The sequence below is a fragment of the Gadus macrocephalus genome, chromosome 16 (genome assembly GCF_031168955.1).
Source record: "Gadus macrocephalus chromosome 16, ASM3116895v1".
NCBI lineage: Eukaryota > Metazoa > Chordata > Actinopteri > Gadiformes > Gadidae > Gadus > Gadus macrocephalus.
In genome coordinates this window covers 8,695,231-8,712,429 of record NC_082397.1, presented here as the reverse complement: position 1 = coordinate 8,712,429, position 17,199 = coordinate 8,695,231, and the positions used below count along the sequence as shown (strand labels likewise).

The 17,199-nt window shown below is 47.9% G+C and overlaps 1 protein-coding gene across 2 annotated transcripts; it reads left to right on the top strand.

Annotated features, from left to right (window-relative positions):
* The first annotated feature begins 162 nt into the window (after positions 1–162).
* Positions 163–12,671, top strand: apbb1 (amyloid beta (A4) precursor protein-binding, family B, member 1 (Fe65)). Of its 2 annotated transcripts, none has more exons than XM_060075798.1 (13): positions 163–330; positions 946–1,620; positions 2,412–2,617; positions 2,864–2,923; positions 3,465–3,541; positions 3,826–3,892; positions 4,442–4,588; positions 5,735–5,862; positions 6,386–6,500; positions 6,711–6,867; positions 6,962–7,077; positions 7,773–7,949; positions 9,631–12,671. In XM_060075798.1, exons 2-13 carry the CDS (start codon positions 969–971, stop codon positions 9,784–9,786), a joined length of 2,058 nt encoding a protein of 685 aa, XP_059931781.1. In that variant the 5' UTR covers positions 163–330; positions 946–968; the 3' UTR covers positions 9,787–12,671. The 2 variants fall into 2 exon arrangements, with proteins under 2 accessions (XP_059931781.1, XP_059931780.1); XM_060075797.1 differs by having other exon boundaries at positions 4,439–4,588.
* The last annotated feature ends 4,528 nt before the right edge of the window (positions 12,672–17,199 follow it).

Below are 17,199 nucleotides of genomic sequence, written 5' to 3'. Positions count from 1 at the left end.
TACCATGAAGCATATTTAATTCAAGTTATTCAACACGTTTAGAACAACACACAAGATCTCAATCTGTGTGTGTGGGGTGGGTGTACAGCTAGTACGCCCACCTTACACATGTTTAGCGGTGTGTAGTAGGCCTGCACGCTGGATGCTTTCAGTGGTGCTGTCCCAGAGCGGCACGGGGCGTGACGCATCTCTGACGCACGGTCAGCCTCCATCGCTAGACGACCCAGCTGACAAACACCACCTAGAAACCAAAGCAGCTACCTCGATGTGCGGAAATATGTAGTTCATATCTACACTGGATTAAAAATAAGGGGGCTTTTACGGAGATTGGTGAGTAAAACCAACACCTTCCACACGGAGGTATCAGTGTGACCGCGGGAATCGGTCGTTCCTCGGTGTAATTCGTAGGTTAGCTTAGCTAACGTTAGCTACGGAGCGATGATGGCGGAGGAGGCTGGTGCCCGTTAGGTGTTAAGGCCGAGCTACACAATCCTTGCTTTGTATTGTTCCGTGTCATGTATCGGTTCTGCTTATGAATACACTACTGGCTTAGGAAACGATCGATTGTGAAAGAAATCGAAATAGTACAAGGTGCCGCGCTGTGCTGGCAGATATGTCAAGGATTGGTGGAGGTGAGGTTACCGATGGAGGAGAAAGCGTGAGGCTGAAAGCGCTTGCGGCCACGCAAACACAAGACACGATTATGAGACGAACTTTGGTGCGGGGAGCGACCAGAACCAGGGCCGTACAACCCCCGGTGAATGGTAGTCAGTACGCAGTGACCTAACAGCTACTAGCATAATGAAGACATGAGTAAACCCGCCCGTCCGGTGAAAGTGCCAACAGAACTTCGATCGTGGCATTATAGGATTTAATCCCTTTTTGTTGAACACATCTGACGATTAAACGATCCTAACGCTTATCTCTAATCTTATCTCTCCCTAGAGCTGTTGAATGGTGAGGCTACCATGGGTGGCCATGACGATGACATGTCATATGCAATCAATAAACAAAAGCAGGACGAGGAGCTCAAGAACAACCTGAATGACAGCGGACACTGGGTGGACCAGGAGTCCACCGGCAACAACGCCAAATGGGTCAAAGAAGGACGCAACCAGCTGCGCAAAGTAGCCAAGCACCAAGACCACAACTGCAATATCAACCAGAATGGCAACGAGGAGGGCTTCCTCCTGCACAAGCTCTCCACCGAGGGAGAGCAACAGGGGGTGCAGGGCAAGTCCCCAAAGACCGCCATCATCCCCGACCTGAACGATGAGGAGTCCTCCAAAGTCCTCATCGACTCCCTGGAGGCCCCAGAGGAGGAGGAGGAGGAGGAGGAGCAGCGGAAGGAGGAGGACGACAAAGAGAAGGAGGAGGAGAAGTCCGAGGAGGAGGAGGAGGAGGAGGATGAGTCCAGCGTAGCGGAAGGGGAGCGGGTAGTGGAGGAGGAGCAGCGCAGCGACACAGAGTCCCAGAGCGAGGGGGCGGCGGTGGGGAGGAACACCTGCCTGCTGTTCTCCAACGTGAGCGGGACGCCCAGCGACGAGGAGGCCAGCTGGCCGGCGCTGTCCCAGGAGGCCACAGACCAGGCCCCCGACAGCACCCCCAACGGCAACAGAGGTACGCCTTCAGCGGTGCCAGTGCTATGGACGGCCCGGCCCGGTGTTGGAGTGTCACTTTGTAGGCCTGCTTGGGGAAGGGAATACTGCAGTCGCTAAGGCAGTGTCTCCTCACCTTGGCGATGCCAGCACCCCACTTAGTGAGCCCCTTATGTAAACGGGGTTGTGAAGGATTGCTGACTAATGAATTATACATTTTTGTTGACGCAGTGTAGTTTGCAAATTTTATTGAAAAGGTTTCTGTTATGATCATCAGACTGGACTCTTAGATGTTCATACCTTGAAATGCGTGCACAGGCCGCAGTTAGTGAGGTGCTACTGGTTTCAATCCCCAATGCCCCATACCCAGCTGTAGGCAGCCTTTAGCAAGATTGCCTTGCCTACTCTGACCTTTTTAACGTATGAGATTAACGTATCTGCTAAGTGACGAAGGAATAATGCTCAATAAGACTTTTCTTTTAAGTTCTCATTTATTGGTAGATATGGGTGTGTTTAATTTAGAAAGGCTTGGGTTTTGTATTCTCCCAAACCCTCTACGGGCATATTATTCCATGTTAAATTGTGTCAAACATCATGTTAAATTCATTCACACACAAGAAGATATTGCGATCTTTACATCGAGGATGTGCACAAATACGTTTGACATTGTGTTGGTACATATCCTTCGTCCTCCACTCAGAGACACCGTACTATTTATGTTGTGATTTGTGCGTTAGTGAGTCTTATGATACTGATGTATGATATGGTGCAGTGCAGTGCAGTGCAGCCTCAGCATCTCTTCTGTCCTCCCAGATACCTTCTGGGAGTCCAACGCCTTCGAGACGGACACGGACCTGCCCTCTGGCTGGATGAGGGTGCGGGACACCTCGGGGACCTACTACTGGCACATCCCCACCGGCACCACCCAGTGGGAGCCCCCCTCGGCCCAGGACAAGCTGGGGGACTGCGTCATGTCCTCCAGCATGTCCCTGGAGACCACCCCCTGCGAGGAACAAGAGGTGGGGGACGGACACACACACACACACACACACACACACACACACACACACACACACACACACACACACACACACACACACACACACACACACACACACACACACACACACACACACACACACACACACACACACACTGACACACACACACACACACACTGACACACATCTTTTATGGTTCTATGTTCAGTAAAGTGTATCATATTAGGTGCTGCCATGTGTCTTAACCTCGGGTATGTCTTTCAGGAGCCGTGGGTTCATCTTTCCCACCCCGACGAAGGAGCCTCTGATACAGAGCTGTGGAAGGTTAGTTTATTATTTATCTGTAATAAAATGTGTCATTCAGTCATTCTCCAATCCTCTCATTTCCAAGGAATTAAAAGTGGATTGTATGCAAACTCATGGTGTAGTCGGGACAGGTTTTAGGAAGGTGGATTTCAAATCAGTCTGGACTGGTTGTGTTTTCCTCTGTAACCTCCGGCCTGTGCTGAGCCAACGCTGCCATGACTTCTTTATAGAGAAAGAGACTGGTCACTTAAGGCAGTAAATAAGATTGACATTACATGCGTCTCCGTATGAACTGCCCAGTTCCTCGTAACCAAGGAGTTTATAAGAAGCGAGGCAGACCGTGGCTCCAGGCTGCTGATGTTCTTTGCTCTCTTGTGTTGTATCTGTCCGTTTCAATCAAGTGTGTGTGTGTGTGTGTGTGTGTGTGTGTGTCACACACACACATTTCGGCCAATTAAACAAATTCTACAGCTCCCTCTGTCCAACAGTGATTAAAACCAACATAGTTCGATCCGTGTTGAATCTACAGCTAGTCATCCCCCCTGTTCTCCTCCTGCAGGAGGGCGAGGTGACCTCTGACCAGAGCTTAAAGGAGTTTGAGGGGGCGACGCTGCGCTACGCATCCATCAACCTAAAGTAGGTCGCTGTGGAGCCCATTAAATGCTGTGACTCATGCAGAAGAAACAGTGTTCCTGGGCCCTCTGTGTGTTTGCAGCCTTCACTGTTCCTAACCCATCTCTGTCACTCTCCCTGTCGCTCTTTCTCTATCTCTTTGTCTGTCTGTGTGCGTCTCCCCTCTCTGTCTCGGTCTGTTTCCCTCGGTCTGTCGCTCTTTGTGTGTGTGTGTGTGTGTTTGTTTGTGTGTGTGTGTCTCTCTCGCTCTCTCTCTCTCCCCCCCATCTCTCTCTTCCTCTCTGCAGCTACAACTGTTCCCAGTCTGAGGAAGAGCTGAAGCTCCGGCCCCTCTGCACAGATCTGGAGTCCAAGGTACACAGACCCCTGGCACACACGCTCCATGAAACGTCAATATCTACGCAGTGTAGCCTTATCCAGTCCCTAACCTTGAATTGGATCATTTCATGTTCATGCTTTCAGCAGTCAATCTTATGCACTGTGTTGACACCCAAGTAGACGAACTTTTTGGACCTTATGTCCGCATGGATTATTAATCAATAATGAATGCTGGTGTTTCTGGGCTAGATGTGTGTTTCTAATGCCAAGCAGTGATCATTAGGAAACGCTCCAAAAACAGACTGTTGGTGGGCTTCATAGACGGATGGATTGGATGGTTTGTTTTTCATCCCTGGGGGGACATGAAGCAGCAGGCACCGGCACAACGATGAGCAATAATAAAACATGAATGTACAACACAGATGATCGGCGAACATGTTAAACATCTGTGTCAACACAAGACTAAGCCCGGGCCCCGTCATCCTATTCTAACTGGACTGTCTCCTTTGTTCCCCTGGCTCATCCTCCCCTCCCCTCCCCTCCCCGGTGCGGGTGGTGGTGGTGGTGGTGGTGGCATTCCAGCAGTGCTTCGCCGTGCGCTCCCTGGGCTGGGTGGAGATGTCTGAGGACGACATGGCCCCGGGGAAGAGCAGCGTCGCCGTCAACAACTGCATCCGCCAGCTGTCCTACCACAAACACAACCTGCATGACACCGTGGGCATCTGGGGAGAGGTAGGCCCGGCGACCACCCCGCCGCTGGAGCTCTGCCCCTCTGCCCTCTGAGAGCTGCTCTCGGGTTAGATAGATGGATGGATGGATGGATGGATGGATGGATGGATAGATAGATAGATAGATGGATGGATGGATGGATGGATGGATGGATGGATGGATGGATGGATAGATAGACTTTATTTATCATTGCACAACTTGTCACCTATACAACGTAATTGTTTTATTGCTACATCTGAAGGTGCAGTAAAAATATAAAGACCTGGCATCACAAGGCAAGACAACATAAGACATGAAGAAACATAAATCTCACAGTCAATGTTATAATAAGTACTTTAAATAAGGTTTAAAGACTAAAAGTGAAAAAAGGTAAAAGGTTAAAAAAAAAAAAAGATAACCCACTACCCTGCTGGTTGTAGGTTCACTGTCTTTTAAAGAGGCAGGTGTGAATGTGGCCTCAGTGCAGCTCAAGGACCCTCTGTCTTTGTCTTAAAGGTGAACGTGGGCGCTACAATGCCACACACATTGCCTCGTTTTGAAGGAGAACGAGGTCGGGTTCACCTTTTTAAGGAGTCTGTCAGCTGCTGTGTCGATGATTAGATTATGGGCTTATCGCTTATGCTGGCTCTGCCCTCTGCTGCTATATAATGTGTTTTCTTGCTGGGTGTTATTCTTCATGTTGCTTCAATACTTGAATGTGTTTTATGCTCATGTGGCTGATACCTTCCTCCTTAGCAACCCCTCGGTGTATTCAGTTTTTATTGGTGTTTCTTATTGAATAGTTATTAAGGAGCAGGCAGACTGCTGCATTGGGGTTGGAACCTATAGGCTGTTGGGCTGGTAGTCCAATATCCTAAACACTAGACGATGCTGTCCTACCCCTTTAGTGGATTAGATCAAATTATTAAGTTTAGACAAAAATGCAGTGCAAAAACCAACGCAAGCATTGTTTTCTCTACTCCAAGTGGCTGTAGTGTTTTAATGAAATCACAAAATCACTACCCTAGGGAGAACATATGATCTAGTGGCTCCTCTCTAGTCGTGATCTAGTCGAGATCGAGTGAAATCACCAGATCTCCACCATAAGGAGGACCTGGCTGTCCCTCTAGTGGTGATGTAGTGAAATCCTTCCTGTGTCTGCCCGGACAGGGGAAGGATATGCTGATGGTCCTGGAGAACGACACCATGAACCTGATCGACCCCCTGGGCCAGACCCTGCTGCACGGCCAGCCCATCGCCAGCATCCGAGTGTGGGGCGTGGGGAGGGACAACGGCAGGTCAGTCTCCACGGGACGAGGGCCAGACACCGTCTGAGACGTCCCAGTCAGGGCTTGATGTTTTACAAACACTCATTATTATGTTAGGAATAACACGACAACTTATATTAGTTATATTTTCTTAACAATTGTTGGGACTTTTTTAGTGGGTGCGTTTGCACCCTTACAGAATTAACCTACTAGTTACTTCTTTTGCATAATTTGTGAAGAGTACAACCCATGTCTTGAACCTATACTGCCATCTAGTGGCGTGTAAAATGTACTGCACAATACTGCCCGGGTGTCCCGGAGAAGGTTTCTGATGCCACTGCTTTCTAACCCCCCTTCTCTTTCCTCGTTCCATGCTGCGTTTCTCTTTCACCAATAGGGAAAGGTATACCCCCGTGGTCATTGTTTACCGTCGTTTTGTGAAACAAAATGTATTTTATGGTTTGGTGCATGTTCTATTATGTATAGTGTATGAGGCTTATGACGCTAAAGATTGTGTTTTTTAATCGAGGCGTGATTTGATTGGCTCCCCCAGGGACTTTGCGTACGTCGCCCGGGACAACCTGACCCAGGTCCTCAAGTGTCACGTGTTCCGCTGTGATTCGCCAGCCAAGAACATCGCCACCAGCCTGCATGAGATGTGCTCCAAGGTCCGCCCCTCATTCACCTTTAGCGTTCAGTCGGTCCCTTATTTAGCAGACTTTTTTTTACCATAAGATCCCCGAAGTCTGCAGTTCACGGCTTCAGAGATCAGGGATGAAATGCGGTAACCTTTCTGCTGTGCAGAATTCGGACTCTTTGAATGTGAACATATATCGCCCTGGTTATGACCCCATGTCCATCTCCCCCAACACCCCCAGATAATGACTGAGAGGAAGGCCTCCAAGCCAGGCCTCAGCAGGCTGGACTCGGACTCCCCCAGACCCATGGTCCAGGAGTTCCCCGCCCCAAAAAGCGAGCTCTTCCAGCGCTTCCACGTCTACTACCTGGGGAACGTGGCCGTGGCCAAGCCCGTCGGTAAGGAGAGAACCCACAGAGAGAAGGAGTGTTGTTTATTACTTTGGGAAGGTGCAGTCGTTAAACTTTATGTCTGCGTGTGTATCACTCTCAGGGGTCGACATGGTGAATGAGGCTCTTGAAGTTGCTATGAATGCGAAAGACAAACAAGACTGGACCCCTGTTTCTGTCAACGTGGCCCCGGCTACCCTCACCATACTCTCAAGACAGGTAAAACATACTCTCACTATACTCTCAAGACAGGTAAAACATACTCTCACTATACTCTCAAGACAGGTAAAACATACTCTCACTATACTCTCAAGACAGGTAAAACATACTCTCACTATACTCTCAAGACAGGTAAAACATACTCTCACTATACTCTCAAGACAGGTAAAACATACTCTTAAGACAGGTAAAACCTACTCTCACTATACTCTCAAGACAGGTAAAACATACTCTCACTATACTCTCAAGACAGGTAAAACCTACTCTCACTATACTCTCAAGACAGGTAAAACATACTCTCACTATACTCTCAAGACAGGTAAAACCTACTCTCACTATACTCTCAAGACAGGTAAAACCTACTCTCACTATACTCTCAAGACAGATCAAAAATACTGCCCCTCTGCGCATGGACTGGATTGTCAAATGCAAACTCAGTATACTCTGAAGACGGGTAAAAACATACTCTCACTTGATTCATTATACTATCCAGGTAAAACATATCCTCTCTAGACTTACTATACAGGTATAAACATAAACTCGCTCTACTATTTAGTAAGGTAAACATTCTCACTATACTCACATGACAGGTAAAATATACTCCCAGGTAAACAGTTCCTTTCATCCTGGGAGCCCCGAAGCGTCCGGTGTTGATCAGGGGAGACGCTAACCCGCGTGTTTCTCTGTTTCCCCAGACGGAGGAGGTGCTGTCAGAGAACCGCGTGCGCTTCCTGTCCTTCATGGGCGTGGGGAAGGACGTGCACTCCTTCGCCTTCATCATGGCCGAGGGCCCGCGGGACTTCATCTGCCACATGTTCTGGTGTGAGCCCAACGCCGCCAGCCTGAGCGAGGCGGTCCAGGCCGCCTGCATGGTGAGTGACAACAGAACCACCACCTCTACCTCTATCAGTATGACTACCTCCGTCACCACCTCCACCTCCACCTCTATCAGTATGACTACCTCCATCACCACCTCCACCTCTATCAGTATGACTACCTCCGTCACCACCTCCACCTCTACCACTATCAGTATGACTACCTCCATCACCACCTCTACCTCTATCAGTATGACTACCTCCATCACCACCTCCACCACTATCAGTATGACTACCTCCGTCACCACCTCCACCTCTACCACTATCAGTATGACTACCTCCATCACCACCTCCACCTCTACCACTATCAGTATGACTACCTCCATCACCACCTCTACCTCTATCAGTATGACTACCTCCATCACCACCTCCACCACTATCAGTATGACTACCTCCATCACCACCTCCACCTCTACCTCTATCAGTATGACTACCTCCATCACCACCTCCACCTCTACCTCTATCAGTATGACTACCTCCATCACCACCTCCACCTCTACCACTATCAGTATGACTACCTCCATCACCACCTCCACCTCTACCACTATCAGTATGACTACCTCCACCTCCACCTCCACCTCCACCTCTATCAGTATGACTACCTCCATCACCACCTCTACCTCCACCTCTATCAGTATGACTACCTCCATCACCACCTCCACCTCTACCACTACCACCACCACCACCACCTCCACTCTACCACTATCAGTATGACTACCTCCACCTCCACCTCTACCACTACCACCACCACCACCACCTCCACTCTACCACTATCAGTATGACTACCACCTTCACCACCACAAACAGGATGCACAGGAAGACCAAAGGGTGGCTGCTCACAGGATGGTGTAAAAACAACAGTGATGTACAATATAAGAAGCAACTATATTTACAGTAAAATGGTGTCGCTACTTTGTATTGAAAACACTGTTACTGGGATGGCTGTTGTTTCCTTAATGTGACTTCAATTGACATTTCACAAGCAGAGGATGAGTTGATCTGGATGAATAGTTAATGCCGTCTCATAGTCCTCCTTCCTCTCTGTTGTCAGCCCTGTCAGTGTGAGGGAGCTCATCAATATTGAAAGACAGCATAATCCTTCCATTCAGAGTAGGAATCAATACATGTCAGAATACAAGTGATTATTAGTCGGATTTGTATTTGCCTCTAGCCCAGAACGAGCAGTCTGACTCGCTGAGTGCAGCTGTCTGTCTGCTGTAGGGTGTGTGTCTGTCTGCTGTAGGCTGTCTGCTGTAGGGTGTGTGTCTGTCTGCTGTAGGCTGCCATGGTTGACAACTTGACATGGTTCAGGGTCAAGGACAATATGCAATGTGTTACATTTTGCTTTTGGTCCATCTCTGATTTTGGTAATATGTTATAACAGTCACAATAGTAAAACATGTAGATGCTAGTGATGCATTTAGCAACTAGTTATGTACTGTATGCTGCCTATCACAGGGTAGGATGCATGGATCACTAGCTTACGCCCTGGCTGGGTGTGTAGGTAGGTTGGATGCTTGACTGTTTAAAAAGGCACCTCCTTGACTCTCTCTCTGTGTGTGTGTGTGTGTGTGTGTGTGTGTGTGTGTGTGTGTGTGTGTGTGTGTGTGTGTGTGTGTGTGTGTGTGTGTGTGTGTGTGTGTGTGTGTGTGTGTGTGTGTGTGTGGCGTCCCCGCAGCTCCGCTACCAGAAGTGTCTGGACGCGCGGCCCCCCAGCCTGGCCTCCTGCCTGCCCACCCCCCCGGCCGACTCGGTGGCACGCCGCGTCAAGAAGGGGGTCCAGAGTCTGCTGGGCAGCTTCAAGGGCTACAAGGCTGCCCCCCAGTCCCCCTGAGGACCCGCAGGAGGCCACCGTCACGGCTCCCATAACCTCCTCCTCCTCACCTCCCCAAGTACCTCTCCCTCCTCCTCCTCCCCAAGTTCCTCCTCCTCCTCCTCCTCCTCACCTCCCCAAGTACCTCTCCCTCCTCCTCCTCCTCCTCCTCACCTCCCCAAGTACCTCTCCCTCCTCCTCCTCCTCCTCCTCATGCTTCTCTCACTGTTCTGCCTTACAAGTTGAACCCTCACCACTTCCCCACTCACACACCTGATACACACCTTGACACACACACACACACACACACACACTCACACACACATTCCCGCCTACTACATCCCCACTTTGTCGTTAGTGTAGAACATGAAGCAATGGTAACGCCTTCTCCTCTTTTTAACCCGTAACTGTCCTCAAACCCTCCACTCCAAATGAATGAGCTTCGGCACCTTTTTATTCTTCTTACTTTTCCGTGGGATTCTTCGTGCGAGTTTATAACTATTTTTGTGTTTTAACAGAAACATGCTAAGAATGTTGGATATGGATGTAATGTATTCTCTCGCTGCGGCGCAGAGATCCGAGCTCGATTACAGAGCTCGCTAGACTCACCCCCCATAAATCATCTCCCTCCTCCCATCCCATTGTGCTGTATTTGCTGCGTTCACACTACAGGGTAGAGAATGTCCTGCGACTGATTCCCAGGACACAGCCCCGATTCTTTTAGTGCAATGGGAACCGCCATAAACACAGGCCCTCTGATTTAGTACAATGGCTCTTTTTTGTCTCCTGCCATCGCCCCCGTTTTATTTTCTTCCGATTAACTGCCAAAAACTGACCACTAACGTTAAGCCGTGACCTTCACTAATGTAACCCCATTATCTCCAGATAACTGCAGTGTCATTTCCCCCGTCCTAACCAGGGTTACACGTGTCGTACATTAACGCCAGAAATCTGACATCTGTACAAAGAAATGTGTGACACTACGTATGTCTGTGTGCTGCATGCTTACCCCCCCCCCCCCCCCCAATCCCTGCCTTGCCCTCCTCCAAGCAACGCATTTTTAGTCTTCCAAAGAATCATCATCCGCGTCGAACCGACCCCCGTTCGGGAGCTCGCTCTCTCCATCTGTGTGAACGTCGTCCCTCCCCGTTGCCGAGTTCAGAGCGCGAAGCGTGTGCAATACTCAGATTTATCCCCCTTTTGCATCTGATGAGTTCCACACACACACATTGTACCCGATAGCCATCCGCTGGCGTTGTGCGTAAGGAATAGTAATAATAGAACCACAGACTCCGTGCCAGCCTCCACAGCCGCCACCACCCCCCCCCCCCCCCCCCTTATCCTCACTGACTAGTACTGTAGAACAGCGTCTCTCCACTAAAGCTGCATGCTCATAGGGCGTAGAGGTCTATCAGGGGGGTCTGACCGCGCGGTCTTAGCGCTATAGACCCGTTTGTGTGTATCCTAGTAGAACGTGTATGTGCTTGTGTGTGTGTGTGTGATGTAAAACGGGGGGTGTCGGTGGTAGTGTCGTCGGTGTCCGCTAGGCATGTCCCTCTCTCGTTCGCGTGTCGGTGTATTTACAGTATGGGCTGTTGAGTAGTGCTAGTGGCTTAGCTTCCCCCGCCCAGCCGGCCCCCCTCTTTAGACTGCGTGTTTAGAGCCCCTCACTGTCCTATGATTTACAAAGGGTGGACTCGTAGTGGAGGACCTCTTCTTTGACGGTTTACACTTTGAGTCCGTTTTTATTTTTGTTTATTTGGATGTTTTTTTCCCGCCAAGGCTCCAGGGGTCACTCTCGCCTCGGTTATGTCAAGAATTGTATTTTGTATTTTTGTTTGCAAGCACTAAAAGAAATGTACACTACACTCCTGGCAAGTTACACATTTGCTTCGTAGATTTAGTTTTTATTAAACGAAACAAGATATATATATCGAACCGTAAATACTGCAAAGGTGTGTTTTAGGTTGCTTGTGTGTGTTGATGTATTTAGCGATTGTAGAAATAGCCATGTAAAGGAAGAAAAAGAAACAAAGACAGTTTGAAGATTTGGTTTGGGCTTCCCGGTATTGCGTTGGCCATGTCGTTAGCTTGCTTCTGTAACCTCCTCTGGCTGAGTAATATCAATAAATGTATCAATCCGGAAAATACATAAAAAAATATGTATTTTATAACATTGTATTTTAAGTACTAAACGTAACGAGATTAACTGCAGTAAAAACAACAAGAGAAAGTGATGCCTTTTGATTTAGACTGCCAACTATAATGGAAAATACATGTGTGGACTGTGTGTGGTGGTGATGGCTGGTTCATACTGTGTGCATGGATCGCCCAACGCACCCCAGGTGTGCGGCCTCACCCAGCCCCAGGGTCTAATCAGTCTGCCTCGCGCCAGGGGAGGCCGCTTGAAGCAGCCATCATCCACAGACACACACTTCACAACATTGTTGTCCGAAAAGTACACAATCTGCCTGTAACCTCCAGAGTAGAGTCTCTCTAGCCGAGATGCGAGACACCATTTTTATAGTCGTGAGAAAGACACTGCATTTTGAATGTTTTGTAGTGAGACAAACGTAGCATTCTGTAATGCACCCTTTTGATTGTGTAACACTGTATCTCCTAGCTTAAAGACCTACTGACGGATTCTTGAAATGTGTAACGTGTGAACACTAATTTGAACGTAGACTAATCTCGACGTAGTCACATGATTCTGCCTTGTCACTCACATGTCCGATCGGAAATGTGCCCCCTCTCTTATCGTGGCGTCGGCACGCTCGCACGCTGTCGACACTAAAGAACAATTATGAAATATTAGCAGATTAATTTATTTCTGTTGATGTAAATTAGGTGTATAAAATATATGTATATAAAAGTCACTGCACAATAAATGTGAACATATCATGGTTTGGCTTGTGTCGTCTGAGTTTCTGCGAGATCGTGTTGCACGTGCCTGGGTTTGGTGAAGAAGCCGGGTGACTCTTATGATGGAGGAGCAAAGGGCATCTCGCAGTGAGATATCACTTGAGACATGTCTCCTATAGTGACGTGATACGGTGAGATAGGTCCGTTGTCAATCATGGGCGTTATCTGTCGGTGCCAGTGGCTCCCATTAAGATGTACGGCAACCTGCAATCTCACTGCTTTGCATATGTATAAAGAACTTGATGACACCGGGTTTTCATCATATGTATCGTCAGAAGAGCCCCAATCTCTCACTGCATGAACAAAATGCTAAACACAACCCCCTGCCCCAGCCCCCATCCCAAGGCACCTGTTCCCTTTCAGGGGTGCAGTGCTGCCCCCACCTGGTGAGATGAGGGAGGGGGGGGGGGGGGGGGTGCGGTTGGCCCCTGCTCCCCTGGGGGAATAGGGCCTGGAGATGAAAGGCTCCTATCAAGTGGTATCCCCTGCAACCCCCCCCCCCCCCCCCCCCCCCCAACACTCACAATAGTGGTTTCTCCTTAAGACCCCCAACCCCCTTGCAGACAGTTCAAGGCCGGGGTTGTAATGGCTTCTTTCTGAAGAGGGAGCGTCTTGTGGTCTTTATACTGTTGGTCACATGACGATCAGAGACGTGCCTCGAGGCAGACACTGCAGTAGTTTCAAGTTGTAACCACTAGAAAAGCTTCCATAGAAGAATGGAGCTACGGTTGCTAGGGTTACTGACTCACAATGTCAAACCGAGCCAGCGTCTTGGCCACCCCTCACACTAGAGTGGGTTTTCCTAGTGTTTTGATCATAGACTGTCGAGGTGGCACCCTGGTTCACCATGCAGTCCATGAAAGCCCCCCCAACTCAACCATGGCTCTGTATCGCACGGCCGGGAGTACTTGTGTGGGTACTCCCGGCCACCCTGTGTGTGTGTGTGTGTGTGTGTGTGTGTGTGTGGAAATGTATTCATTCCACTCTCTGCTTGTAAACCTTCCTACATCTCCCGGGTGTCAATCTCCATTTAGGTAGTTTGGCCTGTGGAGAAAATAATCACAGTTCTAATTATTCCTGTGGCCTAATTAGGCATGTCTCATGTGTTTAATGGCGGTTCATTCAAAGTAATGAATGTTTAGTCTTGTGGAACATTGCTTTTCTTCCCATCGCTAGAGGTGTGCGTGTGTATCGCCTCCATCAACTCGTCATTCTAATCATCATCCTACAGGCCAGAGCGATGCCAGAGCATTATGCATCTTGGACCCGGTACCATGAAACTGGGGGGGATGGCGCCCCCTTCAGGAGAAGCACATCCTGGTTACCTTGTACTGCAAGAACAATCTGCGAGGTCCCTCAAATCCTTCTGAAAGCCTGCATTTCCACAGAGGACTGCCATTAAATGATCAGTGCTTTATTCTATTTGATTAGCTTTGTGTCTCTCCCAACGGCTTTGTCCGAGATCTTTGCTTCCCATGTAAACAGGTGAGACTTGGCAGAGATTCCCGGCTTTGAGTCGGGATTCGGCCGATCAAACACCACGGGAGGTGTTCAAACACAGCGAGGTGCATCAAGTCCAACGTGGAAGATGGAAGTGTTGCAGGGTATGCAAGGCTCCTGCTGCTTCTGCCGCTGATGTTCAAATAGTCCTGAGAAATTGATCCGAACAGTGATGCATACAAACCAAGAAAGAGGATGCTCATGACTGGCAATACAGTACAAGGAGGCGGACGTGTGTGTGTGTGTGTGTGTGTGTGTGTGTGTGTGTGTGTGTGTGTGTGTGTGTGTGTGTGTGTGTGTGTGTGTGTGTGTGTGTGTGTGTGTGTGTGTGTGTGTGTGTGCTTGCCAGCCAACAGTGTCTGGAGACGCTCCACATGGTCCAAAGGAGATTACGGTGTGTGTGATCTGAAAACGTCCTGTAATTCATTCTGTTCCGGCCAGTGGTGGTGCAGCTCCAGCAGGCCACCAACGTTCCGATAATCCGATATCAAGCAGTCCTCCGGCGATCCTAAGCGCTTAGTGGGAGTTCACTCCCGGCTCGTTGGTGGCCCTGTCTGAGAATCCTCCATCACGAACACAACAACCCAAGCGCTGAAAGCTGCTGGCTCACTGCCTCTCGTGTGTGGAACACTCAATACATTGATGTGTTTGGGGTGTGTGTGTGTGTGTGTGTGTGTGTGTGTGTGTGTGTGTGTGTGTGTCACGGTATTATGAAAAAATTCTGAAGCAGCGAAGTCTGCACTCAAGCTTTCTCATAAAAAAATGATTCCGTGCTTTGAATCATACAAGCTGGCTTTCGCATCTGACGGTTGAATTATGGTCGCGTGAATCGAGGTAGCTATTAGGATTGTATTGTATTATTGAAGGCACATTAAGTCAAATAAATTTAAATCAAGCAAGCTCATTTCCACAAAGTAATGGTAAAATGGGCTTTTCAATTTGAGGTTAATATAAATGTAATTGAAATGCTTATTTTTTACATGATTTAATTGAGATCTAACCATTTTCAATTCACTAGCTGAATATAGCAATAGAGTTTATCATGTAAATAGTACACTGGTGGGTACTGGATTTCTGGTGTGCTGTGAGTGTGAGACTAGCCAATTCGATTACTGCACATACATTGACATGTTTTAGGTTTTAATACCCTAATAAACCATATCAATATATCAGCCCCATTAAGCTTTTTAACCGAGGTCATATAACACAGCCTGGGGGACTAGGTTAGGGCCATGTGTCGCCAGTATGCCGAGCTACCATAAAAATACACCAAATAGATGATCAGCTCTAAGAATAATAATGGACGACTGCTCCGCAAGCTTGCGTAACAAGTGAATGATTTAGGCTAGTAGTGGAGTTAAAAACCATCTTACGTGCTCTTCTTTTCGGTGTTCAAAATCGTGTAGACAATCATTGTGGTTTCATCAACTGTTGCACGTATTCATTCATCTGTATTCGTTTTGGAAGCTTGGTAAAAAGTTATAAAAGATAAAACTGAGGAAGACAAGGTAAAAATTTTTTTTTAACTATATAAATTGTATTTGAGGACCGCAGGGTTCATGGGCAAGGGTTTTTACTTGAGTTTTCTGCCTTCTTTAGTTTGTAGATGGATTTTATCCGTCCTTCTGAATCTGTATGCATTCCCTGTATCGTTATGCTACATTGATGTCGTCCTTTGTGAGTGTTATGTTAAATTCGATACCCTTGTGGTGGATACACTTCAATAAAACGTCTAAACCGCTGCATAATGAATTGCATATTTAAAGCTTATCATCGTTACCGAGGTCACTTTGCAAAAATGCGTTAAAATATACCAAAAATACGTTGTGTAGCGGAACATTGCATTTTAAAGAGAGGATCAGATAGACTCCTTTAAAATATAAACTGTCGCTCTGAGATGTGGCACTTGACAGAATGTTTCCTTTAAACATTCATGGCCCATCTTTTTAGTTAGCAGAGCTCATTTCTACCACCTCCAAAAACAAAGAAGCCCGGCTGAGAGTGCTTGATTTATGCATTTAGATTTCACCCTGATATTCACGGGGGAAACGTATGCAAATGAAGGTGTCTGGCTCCATTAGTGGTGGCTCTCCCTTTTGAAATTCTTCCTTTGTTTTTCGGTGTCAAGGTTCACAAAGTAATTTTTTATAAACCTCTTTTACGTCGGAGAAGGCGGAAGCACCTGTCGGATGGGATTACATTTATGTATTGGCAATTTCAGGTGTTCATGTTTCCGCTGTTTGTATTTACTTTATGCTAATTTAAATGTAACTCTCACAATGACAACGGAGGCAAGGCTTAATTATTTTCTTTGCACAGCAGCTGATTAAAGTGGATCGGGTGGAATGGAAACAGGTTTCTTTCTTCCCCTGGCTTTCACAAGAAGATTTTGTTCTCAAGGTCTTAAGAATTTTAACCCTTGCCCGCCAATATTTGTACTCATGTACTATCACATTATGACTGAAGTCCTGAGTTTGAATGGTGCTAGACCATTGTGAGCTGTGTGAATAGAGGCAGAACTCTAAACCACACGCGTGCACAGGGTCTAAGGAATCTATTGTTGAAATTATTGGATAATTACTGTGTTCGATTCAGGTGTTTTTCATTCTTGCCATGCACCAACTCCGGCTATGCACTCGCCTATGGACGAGATTGCTCTGCGCCTCCCCTGCGGAACGCCTTTTAAGTGAACGGATGTAAATGCACTCGGTGATCACTTCTCCCTGTGTCATTTCCCCGGTGGTGAGGAGTCCTCCCAGGTATTTGTGTGCGAACAGAATTGGCATGCTCCTCTCCTGACCTTCCATCACTCATTTGTCAAGGACCAAAACAGAAAGAAACAACATCCAAATCCCTGGAAGAGAGTCTTTGTGTAACAGGGGGCTGGCGTGAATATCAATGAGTGATCGTTTTATTTGGTGTCAAAGCCCTGTCACCGGCATCTTTATTCATTAAACCTTAGCGGACAGCAAGTAATTCATATTCATACGACCGGTTCAAAGGCCAGTGTCG